This window comes from Rhincodon typus, chromosome 12 (assembly GCF_021869965.1).
Source record: "Rhincodon typus isolate 14 chromosome 12, sRhiTyp1.1, whole genome shotgun sequence".
In the NCBI taxonomy this organism is placed as follows: Eukaryota; Metazoa; Chordata; class Chondrichthyes; order Orectolobiformes; family Rhincodontidae; genus Rhincodon; species Rhincodon typus.
This window is the reverse complement of record NC_063343.1, coordinates 35611368-35631840: the sequence shown is the minus strand read 5'-3', so window position 1 is coordinate 35631840 and position 20473 is coordinate 35611368. Positions and strand designations below refer to the sequence as shown.

The 20473-nt window shown below is 38.4% G+C and overlaps 1 protein-coding gene across 2 annotated transcripts in view; it reads left to right on the top strand.

Annotated features, from left to right (window-relative positions):
• LOC109912652 (pro-neuregulin-2, membrane-bound isoform-like) overlaps window positions 1-20122 on the top strand; it is a 663648-nt gene extending 643526 nt beyond the window's left edge. For both annotated transcript variants that reach the window (XM_048604004.1, XM_020512077.2), the window contains exons 6-10: window positions 6859-6961; window positions 7179-7302; window positions 8948-9075; window positions 12650-12868; window positions 17938-20122. In XM_048604004.1, the coding sequence (XP_048459961.1) occupies window positions 6859-6961; window positions 7179-7302; window positions 8948-9075; window positions 12650-12868; window positions 17938-18586 (1223 nt within the window). In that variant the 3' untranslated portion in view covers window positions 18587-20122. The remainder of the gene's footprint in view (window positions 1-6858; window positions 6962-7178; window positions 7303-8947; window positions 9076-12649; window positions 12869-17937) is intronic.
• Window positions 20123-20473: the final 351 nt, after the last annotated feature.

Below are 20473 nucleotides of genomic sequence, written 5' to 3'. Positions count from 1 at the left end.
TTAGTGATTCATGGCGATCTCTGATGCACTGATTGATCTTATGATCAATGATCAATAATTCAACAGAAATATCTAACAGTGTAATTGTAAAGGATCAATATGTACTTTTAGACCTGCTTGCCCTCTAATATTAGATTTGTCTCTGCTTAATTTGTTTTTTTTGGAAAATCTATAGGGATCATTTAAATTATGGGTAGAATTTCCCATATTATTGCTAAGTATGGGACAAGTGTGCGAGTTGAAAACTGACACACTGCCCTCACCAGTGAAATAACTCACTCAATCACCCACCAGTCAGCTCATTAAGGGCTGACTACTTGGTGAAGGTGAGTAACTTGGCCCCATCACAGTGCTAAATGCTGGTGTCTCAGGTCACCAGAAACTGACAGGCAACCAGAATTCAGTAGCTTCTGGGTCCAAATGTCTGCTGGTTGAAGTTGACTCTTTTGGAGATCCAGTGACAAGAAGGTAGGTTTTTTTAGTATTGCTGAAAGAAAACATATTTTGTCAAAGCTTTTCATCTTACACTCATCAAGACAATTTGCAAGAATATCAATGTAAAGGGAATGTCACATTTAAACTGTATGAAAAGAGAGTGCTGATTGTTTGACATGTGGACTCTGATTAGTAAAGACAACAGCATATCTCTGGGGGAATCACATCAAATGGCATGTTCCTTGGCTTTTTGCAACAAACAAGGTACTGACTATCCAATTAACCTGTACTTGCAAAACGCACAATACATGATTAGGCATCATTTGCAGGATAAGTCTAAGTATGCAAATAATTCTTCTGACAAACAACTTAGGATTGTCAGTCAGACTCGTTGTGCGCTTCACTAGTGAATACTAGAATTTACATATATTAGTACACAAGACCCTCTCCTATACGGACAGAAGGAATATGCACTGTGTCAGTCTCAACTGAACAAACTAGTTACTTTCTCAGGGCAATATCTTGACCAATCAAAAAAAAATCAACCTGCCTGCTTTAAAGTTTAAGCTAATCTTAGCAGTTAACTGACAGTCATCACTAACTGGTGCATTCTGAATGGAAACACCTCTAGCAGTCAGAATCCATTTGCCAATCAATCAGCACTCCCCTGATACAATATCAACATTGTTTTGCCCTCTCATTGGTATTCTTAAGAATTGCCCTGAAAGATACTGCTGAATTCTGATTGCCTGTCAGTTTCTGGTGAACGGTGAAAAGCTTAAAAAAAAATCATTCTTCAGCAATGCTCAAGGTAAGTTTTGTTTTTCTTCATCTTGTGCGGCGAGGGTTGGGAGGTCATGTGAACCTACCCAAGAAGCCCACTCCCCAACCTCCACTATTTAATTGTTGAAGCTGTAAAAAAGGAGTGAGTTTCTCTGGGGTCAAGTCACCTAATTATTTCCACTTCTCACCATCTCTCTCACCAGATTCAACTTAAATTTTTATTCTATCACACTCTTAATGACTGGTTCCATTTACAACCTTATGTCCCTAAAAGGGCATCACACATTCAATTGACAACATTCTTATATCGAGTTAAAAGTTTGTATTTCAAGCCCTATTTCAAGGCCTAAGAACCAAAATCTAGACTGATACTCCGGTTTTTTGACACTATTTTGAAGATAAGCCGGCATATTGTAATTTTATCCTTTAACCTACATCCTAACTCAACTTACCTGGTCATGATCATATTGCTGTTTGTGGGGGCTTGCTGTGCACAAATTAGTTTTTATAAAGTTGATACGTTGTTAAGATATTGAAATAGAGCAAAACATAACAGCATACTGCAGATTAAAACAGTCGGATAATTTACACTTCATTATTCCCATTGTTAAATTTGTGGGCACCATTTTTTCAGTGTTCCAGATAGATTAATCAGCAATGTTTCAAGAACTGATTTAATTTTTTTTATCTGAAGCTGAAAAGCATTCCTGCTCCTCTTCACTCATCACCAATCCCCAAGACCATTTCCATCATCACTTGGCAAATGTCTGTCTCTCCCCTGCTTGGATCTCAGTTCATCATTCTGTTGAGAGTAAATTCCGAATGGGTCTCAGACTGACCTCTTGTACTGACTAGTCCATTCTCTGCTGTACATTATGTTAACTTCTCACTCTGCAATACTGTTTGTGTTTCCATGGTGCTGCTGAGCAGAGTTTTCACTCATGTTATGCATGGTTTTAAGAAAAAATTAACCCAGGAAGTGACAGAGATTAATTAAAACCAATACACACAGTGTATTTTCTCTTACCATTTTACCAGCAAATGTTAATAAACGTTGGAATACACACATACTTGCTGTGTGAATACGAGTATTGAGGAATGCACACCTAATAAAAATGGCTCAATCTTCCGGTCAGCATTGGAACCTTTTTATCCAATGCTGAACTGTCAAAAACCATCTATTTACTGTACCCTGATTTTTCCGGCCAACCTTCTGATGGGATCCTTCCAAACTCAGTTAGCAGGAATTCTCAGCGGGAGGAGCGGACAAAATCTGGGCAGAAGCCATGCCCTTTAGTTTTTAAATGTTAGCTGCAGTAATCTGGTAAGATTAAATGTCCCAGAATTTCTTAGCGTGTTAGTCTATGAGTGTACGAGTGTATGAGTGGGTAAAATGGTAGGGTGTGTGAGATAAGTAGGCAGTGGAAAGAGTGGTGAGGTTGGGTCAGGTTGGATTGGGTGGTAGTCAAAGGATAGTGAAAGGTTGAGAGGGAGAAACAGGGCGCTGCCAGGGTTGGGGGAGGTTTGGTTGAGGGTTAGATTTGGGAGGTGAGGTTGGACCAGGTTGTGTTCAGTTAGGGAGTTGGGGTGATGAAGGTTTGTGGGAGGTTAGAGGGTCAGGGGAAATCAGAGCATTAGGAGAGGAGTCAGAGGGTCAAGAGGTGTGTGTGGAGGGGTGATCCATGGGAAGAGAATTGGGCAGTAAGGAGTTGGGGGTGGGGAGGGATGCCAGTTGTATGGCTACGAGGGTTAGAGTAGGTTTTAACCTGTCTAACATTTCCTGCATAATTATCCAGGTAAGTAAGTCAGATCAGTCACAAATCTCCTATTTTAACTCAGAATCTGAAATATTCCTGCACTATCCCAGGGAGCTGGGAAATTGCCCATCAGAAATTTAAACTGCCTGGGCAAGTCTCACAAAGTCAGTACATCAGGAATTCTGAAGGTTCTAACTCAGGAGAGCAGAAGATCTGGGCATCAGTCTATTACTCAGTTTTATTTACTGATCAGACATATAATTAGCCACAGTTGGCTTCCCAATTAGCTGTATATGGCTGGTATTTCATGCATTGAACAACATGGTTTTCAGAAGGCTTTGTTCAAAGGAATGGGAAAAGCAGAAGATAGGCACTAGGTAGTAATGGTCAAGTGAAAAGCCAATGCAGGCGTGATGGGTCCCGCGGCCTCTTTCTGCACCAAAAGAATTCTGTGATTAACAATACAGATTTAGGGATTATTCAGTTGCTGCTATACAATAATTTTATTGTTAAACTTATTTTCTTTCATAAACTCAGAAAAAAGGACTCTACAAAAACATTATGCATTCCTCTCACATTTCAATTTTGTAGCCCTGCTTCTCTCATTCAATTTTACAAAGATTGCTTTATAGTACAATTTTCTTTCGACTGTGCATGCCTGTCCGTGAGCCGTTATTCTCTAGTGATATCATGTTAGGTGTGGAATAATCCTGATATCCAGATGTATTAAGGTTATTCAATATATAAAATTATTGACACTGCAGGGTGTGTTACAAGAACAACTTTACCTGAAGCTCAAAGTGTTCAATTCATACTTTGATATCCATTATTTTGTACAGTAATTTCATAGAGTTTAAAATTATTTTATTTGAAATTAAGTAAATTTCTATCAAGTTTCTCCTGAACAGACAATGAAACTTCCCAAATTTCTTTGCGTCATCTGCCAAGGTTAAGCTGATGAATGGGGAAACTTTATGAAATTTACACATGCAACTTTTGTTTTTTAAAAAAATTACCAATAAAGCTATTGTTCTAAAGACTTGTAACATTCTTAACCACTTTTGTGGTTTCAGCTTCATAATATACCAGCTAATAATTTTACAGTCTAGTTCAGAGAAAATCTTTCATTGTAAATAATGATTTATCTTTGAGCAATCATCCTTAGATTCCCTAATGAGATAGCTCAGAGAATTTAATTGACATGAAGCTGAATCATGGAGGTCAGGAAGTTGTAAAGAATGTTCTTCAGTCTGTGCTTATTCAACTGTCCTTAGTCAATCAGTGAATGTGATGCCACAATTGAACCTCTTTTCATTGAGGTAAAGAAAGTGAAATTGGATCAGACTGCTGATCTTTGCTGCTGTTGAGTGACTGAACATTAGATAAGGACAGGATTAGGTTCAGTGCCGCTCATATTATTTCCTGCCTATAATTACTGTCAAGCCTCAAACATAAATAGTGGGCATTGGGTTAGCGTACTGCAGGGCAACCAAGATCTTCAGAATTGTATCTTAAGATAGCAATGCTTTCACGAAAAGAGGGAGGGGAGAAAATTGACAACAAAAGAAACAATAAAAAGTCCACTGATAATGATATATTCTGTGGATGAAAAAATATTTCTTTTTGCCGCTATTGTTGGTCTTTCATACCATAACACACTTATTCCCAATATTATAATAATGAGGCTTATTGCTCATGAATAAGATCAAAAACACATTTAAAACATACCTAAGTTGAATTGGTAGCAAGATTTTCAACCCTCTTTTAACACACATTAGTCTATGCAAAAACACAGTTAATGCCACCTCTGAACTAAACTTGATAAAATCATAAATAATAAGTCATTTTACTCCTAAATAATTGCTATGACTTTCATAATATTTTTCCTTAGACTTGAAAAAAAGGCAATATTTGTTTGTAATCAACTGCATTCCACCCATTCCTGTCTTGTTTTGCATGTGTGAAACGTTTGCCTGTAATGGTAGTGCCCATTGTCCGAGATGGAAACACTTCCCTGAGCACTATGTTATATGCTAATGTTACATCTGCCATGTTTCTATACCAAAGTTTGAGCTAACCACATAACATGTATAATTTTGGTATGTTTTAAAGATTTTTCTCTGAAACTGTTCTCCTTTTTTCTTTCTTTTTTGTCAACTTTCTGCATTGGCAGAGCATCTTGGATTTGAATTTATGGGTATGGAAAACCATTCATTTTAATCTGCAAATGTAAAAAGCTGCCTTGGATTTCTAGCAACTTCTTTTGCTTTGAAGGGATGATCTCACTGCAGCTGTCTAGTTGTACTAATCTATCCATTACCAAAATAAAGGAGTCCAGTATCTAATGATGACATTGAGCTCCAGATAAGCACAGCTTTTCAATAGCAGGACTCTTTTTGACTAGAGATGAGCTGCAGCTGGCCCAGGAGAACTCTTGCCAGATTTATAACTGTTGTAAATAGACAGCATAAAACCACTGCTTAAATGTTTGACCTATAAATTTCATGTTAGCTCCAGATGTATGTAAGCTTGTGTCATCTGTTAGCTTTTCAATAAGTGAAGCTGGTATTTAGATTAGGAAACCTATTCTTTGAACTCCAAACGTGGTTTATAATAAAGTTGATTTAACTGTAAATCAAGCAAGGCTGCGGGTCATAATGTTTTTGCTGAAGTTGCAGCTAATATAAACAGTTTTTATGGCACACGGCTAAAAAAAAGCTAGAGATGGACCCAGCTAAGAAAAACAACAAAACATTCAAGCTAAAGCAAATTAAGTTTATTTACTGAGTGGAATTTAAAACTATTTCATAAACTTGTACCACAACTCACTTTCTTTGAAAGTAAACTTTCAATAAGTTTATTTTCATCCTGGATAAGATTTTCCACTGATTTTCAGATTTTGTGACAGGATTGTATACTTTATTTCATCCTTAGTCATGCACATGATAAATATGATGGCAATGTTAACGCAGCAGTTCCCTAAAATTAAGCTCAAAACAGTTGATAAGAAAAGATTAATAATACATAGGCCTGTTCATTTCTCGCACCCACAACAAAATGAGTGCTGTTGACATTCTAGTTATTGATCACAAAATATATTCCAACTCCCATGTCTTGTCGGGCCACCATTTTTTAGTCTTGGGCATCCCTTCCCAGCCTGCTTCTTCCCTCAATGTTCCCATTTTCTTCTTCCAAGCATGCTATTGCCAGGTCTTTGACTTCCCCCAACTCTTCATGTGCCACTTCCAACTGTTACCAAATATTTCTTCTAAAACACTTCCATGTCTCCCATTTTTTCATTGTCTTTTTATTTCTTTACATTCTCATTACTGTGATTGGCACACATATAAACAGCGTTGAATTAAGTCTGCTTACTGTCAATGTTCAATCTCCGTAATTACTAGGTTGTAGAAAATATGTTTCAACTGTTTTTCCAATAGCTCAAAATGAATTTCAAAATTAGAATGTTTAAACAAAATTGAAAATGTCTTTCAGTTTAGCAATTCCTACTTAACCTGAACTCTCTTTGAAGCTTTACCTCCACATTCTGTCACTTTAATTTTACCACATTATTTTAAATTTTTAGCTTTCTAGATGAAGTGTGACTTTGTTTTAAAGGTTTATTTATGAATCTGCCCTTAGTATGTTGGTGGGGTTGGTGGTAATAGTAATTTTATTTTCTGTGTATTAATTAGTTAACTTCTGTTTGTTGCTATTTTGTACACTAGCTATTATTGTATTTGCATATATTGTCGATAGAATTGTTGTTAGGAATGCTGTAGGCATTTTATGTGAAACTTGTGTCTGTAGTAGCTTATGTGATGCTTGTGTCTGCGTTTGAAATAGATATTTAACCATGTTGTACCTGTGTTTCTGTTTCCAGAAGCTGAGGAACTGTATCAAAAGAGAGTCTTGACCATTACTGGCATTTGTGTTGCTCTTCTTGTCGTTGGAATTGTGTGTGTAGTGGCATATTGTAAAACAAAGTAAGGTTTTAAACCTTCCAGTTGCTGTAATGTAAAGTTTCTTATGAGCTTAAAGTAGTTTGTGGTTTGTTGCAATTGAAGTTAATTTGATTTTGTTTCTAAAAATCGCATACAAATCAATAGATACATTTATATTTCCGAGCTCTGCTATGTTACGGCTTTTTGAGGTTACTTTAATACACTGTCTTGAACTTACTCTAGTTATTGTATTCTTCAGAAAACAAAGAAAGAAAATGCACAGCCATCTGAGACAAAATCTTTGTGTAGACCATCAAAACCGAAACCTTGCCAATGGACCCAACCATCCTGGTCCTCTCCCAGAAGATATTCAAATGGTTGATGTATGTCCTTCTATTTAATTATCTACTTCTAGGACAACTGTTTCCAGGAATTATTTAGTGATAATTCAATGAATTGCTTCACAATTATTTTGGTTAAGATGCTTTTAATTAAAACACTTCTCAGATTGCTCCCAGCAACATAGTTTCTAAACACATTGCAGATTTGGTACTGAACCATACTGGGACATGGTTTATTGCAAATAGGTACTGGCAACAAATGGAATAAGTGAAGCCACAACAATCTATTGAGTCCATCAATAGGCTAGCGTCGTAATATTGTGTTGATGCAAAGCGATTTTGAATGTGCATTGCCCAAGCATGAAGATATCGGTCTCAACCCACTTAAGCAAAATGCTCTGTGATCCACCCTACACCCGTGCTTCCAGAAACCCATCTCAGCAATGCTGTAGTATAGCAGTAGCAGGTTCAAAGTCGCATTTAAGAAAAAGCTTAAGTGATCCACCAAAGTCAATGAGCGCTGAAAACATTTATTTATTTTTGAGACTAACGGAGCATTTCAGCTTTATGAAAAATTAGCGTCCAGGATTTGTGCAAAAATAACCGAATGGTCACATAGTTATTATCACTGTTTTAGGGTGTTTTAGTCAGATTGAAGTTATTAAACTGTTAAATAAAGGTCTGCAATGCACAGTCAATAGAAAATCAGGCAGCTCAGATCAATAGCTATAATCACCTTAAAGCTAAGTGCAAATGTATTTGATCACAACATAATTTGGAGTAGAGATAGCAAGAACTGCAGATGCTGGAGTCAGAGATAACACAGTGTGGAGCTGGAGGAACACAGTAAGCCATCAGAGGAGCAGGAAAGTTGACGTTTTGGATCAAGACCCTTCTTCAGAAATTTGGAGTGTCTGATTGTTATGGCCAATGAAGGAGAGGGCAAGATTACTCGACTTACGTGTGTCATCAAAGTGGATTCAAATCTCCCTTCTCATCCAGATTTTTGTGAATTCCCTTTAGGTATGCCTGATAATTGTGAAGAGTATATAAGGATTCAGGTTTGTGGTGAAATGTCCACAATGTTTTGAACTACGTGTAAGCTGTCATGGTGGATTAGTCAAAATATGTTCCTTCTGAAGTGTATTCCTATAATTGAACACTATGCCAAAAACCTTCGTGTAGTTGATTTCTTAATTCTTAACCAGCCATAACAGGTTAGACAACAAGGTGTAGAGCTGGATGAACACAGCAGGCCAAGCAGCATCAGAGGAGCAGGAAGGCTGACGTTTCAGGCCTAGACCCTTCTTCAGAAATCCTGCTGTGTTCATCCAGCTCTACACCTTGTTATCTCAGATTCTCCAGCATCTGCAGTTCCTACCATCTCCATAACAGGTTAGACGTTCTTCTTTAAAAATTATTAGCCTTCTTGGGAATACTTTAAGTTTCAAGGAAATACCACCAGAGAATCTCCAAAAGGAATTTGAAACGTATCAACTCAGTCTGAACCTGTTAAAGTGTAGTTTTGAGTAATTGCCATCATTTGCTTTTCATCATTTCCCATGTGAATATTTATCGTAGTTTTCTTCACCAATTAATTGTAAACACGAATTATGTTCAAATCTTGATGGCTGTGAGCCTTATTACTTGAGTCTGAAGTTTCTTTTATTTTTTTCTCCATGTACAGTATGTTTCAAAAAATATCCCAGGTCCTGAACACGTGAGACGACATGAAACCGAAACGTCATTTTCTGCGAGCCAGCCATCATCGACATCTCATCACTCTTCCACAGCTACACGCACGTCCAGCCATAGGTAATTAACTGTTAATGACAAGTACTGCCACTTGCATATGAAGATGATAATGCAAACAAAATATTTACTACTTTAACAAAGCTATTGAATCGTTTCAGAATTATTGGATACATTAGTGTAAACATGTTGTGTTTGTTACTCTAACATGCCACTGATCTTCATGAAAACAAAGTACAAATAATTGGAATGTGCACATAGTATATTCCACTAATTCTGTATGTAGCTTCAATCTCCACAATTAATGCTTTCCAAATTCTTCTCCATGAATGAATTATGTGACAATGTCAGATTAAATGACCAATTTTTGTTTTGGTCGCAGAGAGATGCTCAAATTTAGTTACAATACAAGTAAGAACCAATAACTTTGTTGTAAAATAGTCAAAACTCGGAAGCCTACTTACTTACGATGAGAATAGAGTCACATAACTTTACAATTCTAAACAACAGAAGAAATCTTGCTATAAATGCATCAATAAAGCAAGCTCAGCATTTCTCTCTTAACCTCCGGAAACAACATGATGCAAACATGAATTAACAGGTGCATTTGCACCTGGTAAAATGCAAATCCATTTGTACATTAAATGGTAGAGACAACTAGAACAAATCTCCTTAGTTAGCCACCCTAATGTCAGTGAACTCTCTAGCGTTCATCTTCTTGATGAGCAATTTCAGCTCCTGTCTTTTGAGGATGTGGCCTCCAAATTTCCTCAACAGCAGCTCTTACTCTTGCAGGAGGCCTTATTGTCTCTTCATTGGCCTGAACACAGTTGTCAGTCAACAGGATTCAAACTTAGAATGCCCCCGTGACTGCTGAAGCAGCTGCTTAATCTCGTCACTCAAGACTATGTCCCAGTGGATTCACAAAGCTGTACACCAGCATCAAATCAGTGGCATGATCCAAGCTTCCAAGCTGCTACAAATGGCTCCCTGAGGCCCCATCCCCTCAGCAGCCAGAATTCTTTACTGCTTGGGGCCTCTCTGAGCCCCAATTACAGAGAGCTAACCACAGCATTTCAGCTGCACAGCGTTGGCAGCCATATGCTGCCACCCCTACTTCAGACTAATCCAAGTAACCATTGCTCACTGTGGGCTGATGTTCACACTTACCCTTGAACAGACCTATAACCTATTATTGTCTCATGTAGGCAGGGTTTAATGGATCAACTCTTGGTACATTCTGTACCTTATATGTTCCAACATCCAGTCAACCAGAGGTCACTTCCACAGGTGCTAGCCCACAATGGGTCCACACCAAAACACAGAGAAAAATCCAAAAATATAGATTCCTTCACAACAGATCTATCTTTCTCAAATGCAGGCATTTTAAAGCCATGAGGGCAATTAGCCATTGAATGCATTGTCCCGCTATAAAGTAGAAGTTTTGCCTATATAAAGAGTGGGAATTAAAATGGGTGATTTAATTAGTAAGATATTTTATTATCATTCATACCAATGATTGTGAAATTTAATTAGTATATTCTTGTGATTTCCATTTCTAAAACTTGCAGTGGGATTCTTCCTATTTCTTTATGCCAGCAGTGTATCTTATTACAAGTACAGGTTTCACGCTACTGATTTACAATAATCTTATCTTTATTTTTCTATTTAAGTCATGAAACTTATTTTGGACCTTAAGCCACTTTAAGAATGCCAGTGATATTCTACACTGTTACCGTCTTGTTTGCATATTTAGAGGCCATCCTGCATCTCTGAAAACGCATGTTAAATTTTCTACTTGCCTTTCACTATTGTCTAAAAAGTTGTATTTTACAATAAGTTAACAGATGCTTCAGCTATCATTCTAATTAAATGGCTCATTAGCTGTTTACAACTGTAGAATGCAGGTGCATTATAATTGCTGTTAGTTAATGCCATTCTTCAATATTGTCAAACTTGTATGTTTGAAAGTTATTAATTCTTGTGATTTTGTTAGTTCATTAAATATGCTGAAAAACATCATTCATTAAGGGTTTGTCAGGCCCATCATTGTAAAAGAGTACAGACAAATAGGAGAGTTTGAGAATGGCATATATGCAACAATGCCCAGGCAGGAAATCACATTTTCTTCATAAATGCGTAGAATTTTACAGAACAGAAGGTCACTTGGCCCATCATGTCCACGCCAGTCAACAAATATCTGACTACATTAATCCCGTTTCCCAGCTTTTGGCTCATAGCCCATTTGACACTGATAGATACTTTCATTTTAAAATTATGACACTAAAAATGTATTAACAGGGCTTGGTATGTAGTTCTTCTTGGCTGTAGCTCAGAATTTAAAATATATGTATGATAAATAAAGCTTGAATAAATAAGCAAAATAATATGGGAACTGGAAATTGAAATAAAAGCACAAAATACTGGACATATTCAACAGATCTAGCAACATCTGTGAAGCGTAAAATGATTAAAATTTCAGGTCTGTGATCTCTGACCAGGATATATAAATTCAGTGAATTTTCTTTGCAATTAACTCTTACCATCCTGGGTAAATGTTCATGCATAAAACCAAGCAAGTGTTCTGACTCAGTTTAAGACTTCATTGCCAAGACATTTTTCCCATTTCTGCATTGTGTAAAAGATGCGGCAATTTTGATGTTGCACATCCGTGACCAATGCTCTGGCAATATTGATTATAAAGTTTTAGTATTTATTTGTCATCTTCTTCACATATCAATATATAAAACATTAGGCGATAGCACTGTTGTAATTGATTTTACTGAAGACTTTGTAGGGTGAGGTGTATAATATACACCTGATCTGCTGCCACTCATTTTCTAGCAGTGCCATGAGATGAAATTCGCAACTGAAATAAATAAATAATAAAATGAAAGTTACACTTCATAGGCATTTGTTTTACTCATACATGGGATGAGGGCATTGCTGGCTAGGCCAGCATTTGTTGTCCATCCATAATTGCCCAGAGGGCAGTTGGGAGTCAACCACATTGCTGTGGGTCTGGAGTCACATGTGGGCCAGACCAGGTGAGGATGGCAGAATCCTTCCCTAAAGGACATTAATGAACTAGATGGGCTTTTCCTGACAATCGACAATGAATTCATGGTCATCATTAGATCTCCAATTCCAGATTTTTACTGAATTCAAGTTCCACTGTCTGTCATAGCAGGATTCAAACACAGGTCCTCAGATCATTACCTGGGTCTCTGGATTAACAATCCACTGATAATACCATTAAGCCATTGCCTCCCCCGTTATTTTGTAGCTGTGACCCATAGTTTGAGACTAAACATTTCTTAGCATCCACCCTGTCAAGGCTTGCAGAATCCTGTGTGTTTCGTACTGGGGGAATTCAGCAATGGTTATGCAATTGACTGTCAAGGGGTGATGGTAAGGTTCTACCCTGTTAGAGATGGTCATTTCCTGACACTTGCAACAAGTGGTCATAAATTACAGTTTTAATTGTAGTCATCCTACAAGCCAAAAAGTTAGTTTTATTGAAACAAAAGCTTATCTTAAACTTGATACTCTCTATTGTCCTAGTGCCCATTACCTGTATACTCAATTAGTAGTGCCTGTTCAACAAGTCTGATAAATATATGGCTGTTTCCCATAGAAATGGTGACCACACATGGAGCCTAGATCGGACTGAGAGTGGAACTTCAGAAATGCATTCTGGAATGATGACATCATCATTAGAAACCAGTAAATGTAACAGTCCCCTGGAACCACGAGGCAGATTAAGTGCGGTTTGTAGTCACCATGACACAAGGCATCCAATCTTCCATTGCAGGGACTCAGTGGATTCTCTCAGAGACTCACCTCATAGTGACAGGTATGAAATAAATCAGATTATATGCAATGTTATGTGCTAAATATTCTTATTTGTGGACTGAATCATTCCAAATTATTTTGAAACAATTGAATGGCATTTTCCAGCTGTATATCTGGTGGAAGTCCAATGGATTGGCCACATTTCACAAGATCAGAATACCCTAATTTTCTGCCTTCAGTTTATATGCATGGCTCTTTGGGCCTGGATCTGTGCATCAGACCATGCATATAAATTGGGCTAAAAATATCTGAGGGCCTCAGGACATCATCAGCATAAATACATTCTGTCTAATCCTACTTATCTCAATGATAGCAGAGCATATCAGTCTGATACATCTAACTTGGTAAATGACCTTGGGCCGCAAAGGTTGTACAAATGTCTTCTGATACCATATCCCAATGCATCCTTCATATTTTTCGCAAGTTATGTGGTGAGATTCTAGGAAGACAGCACTGAGCTGCTAACTTGGGGAATTATAGCTTGTTAAGGGGGATTATAGCCTTATTAACACTGTAACTTGCTTCATTAATATTCAGCTTTCTATCTTACAAGCTAGATGTGAGAATTCTCAACATGGAAATCAGAGCAGGTACTAGGGTGATTGCAGCTCGCCACTTGCTGCAGAGTACTGCCATATTGTATATCGGGAGCCAACATTTCAGGGCAGCTCAATATGGGCACTGGCCACATGCACCCCATGTTCACAGATATTGACATTGTCATGGCACATTGACAATGCACTTACAGGACTCTTCTGCACTTCAGGGTTGTACCTTGATCTGCAACTGTAATGCCTGACATAAGGATGTTGTAAGGGCACTTTGCACTCTGGGACGTGCACGCAGCTCATGGACAGGACTGGGCTGCATTTCTGGGCTCTTTGCTCTCTGTCATTGTGCTCACTCACTTGGGGCTTACTTGGATGCTCACAACATCCAGCCCTGACATTGTCTTGCTGTGCCTTTTTGCATTTTGCTAGTTCAGCCAGACATACCAGGCATATGTAACTTATGTCATGCCTCACCATTTAGCACCAACACAAAACCAGAAAGCTTAACATGGTTGTTAGCAGACCTCAGTTAAGTCAAGGGAGATAGCCTTCAGTCAGGAGATCCTGGCACAGTAGGTCAATGTTCCACCTACAGCATCAGTCCAGGGTTTAGACATGGACAGTCAGTGACTCAGGGTGGTCAGAGTTAGGATTCTCTCCAGTAAGGGGTGAGGAGCCAAATGTCGGTCAGTCTACCACTTGTCTTGTTTCTATCTGTCCCTCGGGCTGTTTTACTCCTGGAATTAGAGATAGGGAAATAATAAGGGAGGTGGAAGTGGGTGGCAGAGCTGTTGCTTTTGGTGTAGTTGGGGAGGTGTCCTGAGTGAGTGACTCGGTGGTGCAGACGGGATTTGGGGTTGGTGCTGTCAGGAGTTGGGGAAGAGTGAGAACGAGTGAGGCAAGGTGTCGCAGGTGATAGTGAGAGTGACCGAGCATGAGCCTCGGTGGGAAACGGTTATACTAGCAGAGATAGATTGAGTGATAGGTATTGGAAAGAAGATGGTGGCACTTGTGCTGATGGAATGGAGAAGGAAATTGATCCTCTTCCTATAGCGCTGGGCACTGTTCCAGATGGCACCTGGTGGCAACCTCAGGCCAAGCTTGCATGGTCTGGCATTGAGGCCTGCACTGCTGGTCCTGGGGAAGAGGAAGTCCTGAATCTGCAACACTACATCCAGCAGGACCTCCAGGCCCCTCCCTGCAATGGTGCCAACTTCTGCAATGTCCAGAGTAAGTATCAGAGGACTGACAGGCTGACAGTGCTTATTTGTGGGCATAAGGGTGTTGAGGACATTTGGCAGATATCCAGAGTGATGGGTTATTTAAGGCATGGAATGTGGTAAGATGGGATAGAATCAGGTGTGACGGGTGCCATGGAGCGAAGAAGACTGTTAATGTGGCAGTTATTAAGATACAGTAAGAAATCTGATGTGGCCTGACAACGAGAATCCCTCCAAAAATTCAGCATACCTCGCAATTAAGCTAAGAAAATGTATGATTTAGCTCATGGTCTCAGTGACAGACAGACAGAAACTTCCACCCAAACAGGGTAGACACCGGATGTCCCCACACCCGTTCAAACAATTCACCAAACAAATGAATACATGCTCATCAAGGTTCGTCCCTGAGCCCCATGATATTTTATAGGGTGAGCAGAGATGTTTTGAGGTAAGCATAACACTGTTCAGTTACTGGTATCACAGCCCTGTATATTTTCTAAGCATTTGTGTATTCTAAAATAATTTTTTAGATACTTCAAACTATTTTTTCCAGAAATCCAGTTGCGCAGTTTCTTTCATACATGTTTTTTAAACTTCAGAATGTATATTGCCTTAGTTAAATTTAAAAGTCAGTCTACTATTACACTTTGAATTTATTGAAGAAAAATGTAATAACTAAAAATCTGGCAATGAAATATATTGATCAACAAACCCACAAGAAACACGCAAGTGAGGCTGAACACCACTTCAGTGTAAAGGAGCTACATTAACTTCAGTAAAGACACAGCATTAAAGCTACATTGCCACCTGAGAATTTTTTGTTGGCATTATAAACAGCCTTGTGTGAGAGTCCTGTAGATCACTGAGCGAATGGACTGCCGTTGGCCCATGCAAATCTTTGGCTGCTATCAACCAATTGTGGCATTGACAACTTCTCTCAGTATATACTTGGGATGTTAAACACAAATAAAATTCCTAATCCTGAGTTCTATGCAAAATCCCTAATGGAAGTGTTAATGTGTGGTTAATTGGTTAAGGACAGGTTTGGGCTTGAATAATAAGTTCACTTTTAACATTCATTAATAACCAAGTCAGGAGGAGTGAATCAGCTCTATTCCTTTCAACCTCCTCAGTTGATCACAACAAAGACATTTAAATTCTTCTTACTATGCAGCTGTAACTCACTGCTGTTAAAATATAGTTAACTCATTTACAAGAACCAACAAGCAGCTAATTACAAGGTTTTCTTGAATGAAAGGAAGAGGTTATTTATTGCTTGCTAACCCCAAGAAAAATAAAGACTGAGCAAACACACATATAAACACAGGTACAAAGTTTTTAATAGTGGATAGTGTCCCATACAAAAAAAAACCAAACAATTTTCAGTTTAAAATGCTTAGCTGGTGTTGAGGTTAAGTCTGAACCTGAGACCATGGTTGGTTGGAGATGCCCTAGATCAATGGTAGTGGCGAATATTACACATATCTTTGAATTCTCAGTGTTCAAATGTTCCCCTCATTTTGCATTATCACTGGGTGTTTTGTCTTTCAAGATGCTGAGAGAAATCAAGCTTTTTTCCAGTTGCAAATCCATCTCACCTTTTTCTGCCAAAAGCTGCCCCATGAAATACAGCTGGTTTGTGTTTTCCAATACAGAGTTGCTTCTTTTTAATTTGGGTAATCACAGGTGATATTTTATATCTCCAACATGTGAACTTCTCTTAAAGAGCAAATCAAATGGGAGATGCAGGTGTGGTAGAGTTGTTTCAGTCTTGTTTAATCAAAACATATTAATATCGCTTCAACATAATAGTAATAGGGGATTCATTAGTTAGGGGAACAGACAGGCATTTCTGAGGCCATCAACAAGACTTCAAGATGATATGTTGCCTCCCTGGTGCCAAGGTCCAGGATATCACAGAGCAGCTACAGTACATTCTTCTAGGGGAAGATGGGCAACCAGAGGCTGTGATCCATGTTGATACCAATGACTTAGGTAGGAAGAGAGATGTGGTCCTGAAATGATAATTTAGGAAGTTAGGTAGAAAGTTAGCAAGCAGAACCCCAAATGTAATAATTTCCAGATTGATCCCAATGCATTAATCCATTCCCTCATTGAAATTGTTGATATACGTTGTGAATAACTAGGTTCCAAGTACTGATTACTATGGCATTTCACTGTCACCAACTTCTGCTCCAAAAAAGATCCATTCTTTCTTACTTTCTAATTTCCTGTCTGCTAACCAACAACCCAGGTATTAAAATTGGATGATGAAAGTTGAAAATTGATAGCCTATATGTTACTGTGATCATGACAAGAATTATCACCAGCGGAAGACACAAAGGGCTAGTGCAATAGTGAAACAATGGAAGACATTTTTATCTGGCCACCAGTGTGAGACCAGAGGTAGATGGGCTAGCAATTGCCTGCCTCCTGCTGGTGTTCTAGCTTACTGACATGTTCCTGTCTTGAGGCCAATTTTTAACAGCCTGGCATTGGAGGTGGGAAGGGGGGAAGGTGAGGTGATGTGATGATGGGTAGTCAAGTAAGTCCTTAATGGCCCTACCAAGCTCAATGTGCAGAAACCAACTGTAATTTCCAAGGTAGCTGTGGGGGACCCTTATGGTTGATGAATATAGGTGACATCCCAGCTAGAGTTCTAGGCAGACGGTGTGAGAGCTAGCACTCCATCTGTTATTTTCTAACACACCCCTCTATGTCACGATGATGTGCTGACCATGGGTGTAGGCACAAGCTGTTCTGTGGATGGGTTCCCACTTATTCATAATGATAGCCTGGAAGATGTCCCTCTTTATATTTTCATGATATCCTCCAAAGGTGCCTCAATCTTGAAGTGCTCCCTCTGTCTGACATTGGAAGCTCCCATTTCTGACAGTGGGACTGTAGCTGTCAAAGTGTTGGGGGGAGTGGGGGGGGTGCAGCTGCCACTGTAGCTAAGTGCTGGTTGGTCAATGCAGACTCACTCACCTCGCCTCTACATTCAATTGGATGAGACTGACGGAGGCTCTTAATTGGCTGCCTCCTCAAAAATTATGTTCTGAGATTTGCGTATCCCATCATATATGGATTCCCAATCAAGAATCAGCATCTGCAAATAAACATTCATCACATAAACCTGCATGAGGGCAGGAGGAATAACCAATGGAGGGAAAATTTGAAAAGATAATGTCATGGAAATGCAATATATCCTGCATACTGACGATTTAAAATGGATCTATTTGCACTTATTTAAACTATCTTGCACTATATCAAGTCATGATGCTGTTGATTTTCTTCAGGTATGTGTCTGCCCTCACAACACCAGCTCGGTTATCGCCTGTTGATTTGCATTACTCTCTCCCTTCATATGCGCCTGGTTTTGAGATGTCTCCCCATGGATCTACCCATGCAACATCATTGCCTCCAGCAGCAGTTGGATATACAGTGGAAGATGAACAGCCTTTGTTGAGAAGATACCACAAGTACCAACAAGACAACCAGAGACACGACCCCTACAAGCAACGCCACAGCTATCTTCATGACAGCTTTGGAAGCCTACCCCCTAGTCCAATGAGAGTGGCAGAGGATGATGAGTACGAAACAACACAAGAGTACATCCCAGCATTAGACAGACCAAAGAAAGCGGCAAACAGCAGTAGAAGATGGAGAAAAACAAAACCAAATGGTCACATTTCACACAGATCTGAATGCGATTGTGACTCAAACTCAGAAAGTTGCTGCTCTGACACTGATTCTGATGGTGAGAAAGCAGGAGAGCATACACCTTTCTTAAGCACTCAGAACCCTCCAGCAGCAAACATAGAAACAGCGTCAGTATTCCGGTCTTCTGATAGTAGGACTTACTCATCCAATAGGCACAATGTACGAGAGGACTTACACACCCGAATGACGCGTGTAAAATCAAATCAAGACTCGACCCCTGTGTAAATGCCATAGATCTGCAACTGTAAAAAATTTTATTTTATATAATTATCAAATATTCTAAAATTAAATTAAACATTTTATTTTCATTTTAGCAAAGTTGTCTTACAGCTAACAGGAAAGTCTTTTATAGGAAAACATGTATTTATATGTAAAATATGATTTACAGTTAAAGATGATGGTGTGCCAGATTTTCACATCATAAAAAGGATAATATTGTGGTGCCTTTTGCTGTATGCTGATACCAGATTTCCTGCTGATGTTTCAGTTTTTTAATGTTTCTACCTTGGACTTGTTATATTATACATTTCGATTTTTTGTTTTATTTTTACCATGGATTTTCTTACATTTGGACAGTTATAATTCTTTGAATTCTGGACATGGACATCTGTATCTGATATTATTCATCTATGTACTGGTTCCTGCAACATCAAGTGACACCTTGGCTGAACTCAATTTTAGTTGATTGGGAGGACAGTATATAGTTATATTTATTTTTCTGCCCTCTAACAGATTAATAAATATTTCTTACTTTTAACCAGAAGAATATAACAGCAAAGATTAGATTAATATTTGCAGCCCATCTCAACCTAGGAATTTACCAGGATAAGATCCCTTGGCACCAGATTGGCAGCAAGTTATCTGACTCTACTGACAATCACACCAACATAAAAATTAAAAGGTCAGTGCAAACCAAACGTGACATTTAGACGTCACTTAAGAATCTGCAACATTTGCAGTTATTTGAGTTTTCTTTATCAGTATTCTCAACTGTTTTCACCAGAAAAGTACAAAAGCACCATTTGACAAAAACATCAGACCACTTTCATTTTAATGTTATTTTCAAATATATTTTGAAAATGGTCAGATTGGAAACTGGGAATTAATAAGCAACAACTTTGTGGTAATTTGTTTTTGATGGGATTTTTGCAACATGATTTTGCATGTCTTAACCATTCCAAATGGATTGATGCATGGAAAGCTAGGAATGAAAGATTTAACATGTTTTTTAATGAACTGCATAACCTTTCATCTCTTGTCCTTTTTAGTGCAGGTTTATTATGGGTTCTGCAAATCTTTTATTGGTACATTTCAACTGTTTGCCATGCAGGGCTGTGAAATATGGAATTAGCATTATCCATTTTGAAATAAACCTATATTCTTTACTTTCAATGAACCCCAATGCTTGGTGTAAAACACTGCATGCCAAACAGCACAGGGCATAAATCTATAACATACAACTGAGGAAACACAGTGCCCACAATTTAATGATTAATTGTTTTCTCAAATTCCCACAATGTATTCATCTTCAGCAAAGTTGTGAGAAGGCCCAGCAGCCAGCTGTGAAGATTCCATTTATATTACTCCTTCTACAATTGATTTGCCTCAGAAATGATAAAGCATAAGGCATAAAGTTGTGGCATCAGCTTCTTTTCTTTAAAGAAGAAGGTACAGTGTGTGACTTTTAAATACTTTATTTAAAGTTAATTGTTGCCTTTAGTTCTTCAAAAGACTGTGATCATGTGTATTAAAAATAAGCATGAATTTGTGCACTCCAGTGATTCTATGTTTATTGGCACTGAAACATTTCTGGCAAGAAGTCTTACACTGCTGGATCTCTATCTTCAAGATCTGTGAATCTTGAGGTCTGTAGGCTGGTTGTTTTCATAAAACATATGACATGCATTTAGCAGAAAAAATGCTGGAAACCAGGACACATTTCATCTTAATGGGGCAGGCTGGAAAAAAAAGAGAGGGTGAGTAAAATATTTTGCAGAAGGTGAATGTCACATTATGTTTTTAATTTTAGAAAAAGAAACATAATTATTTAAGGGAAAATCTACATCACTTCAATCATGCTCATTACACCTCTAACTTTTATTTAACTTTAAC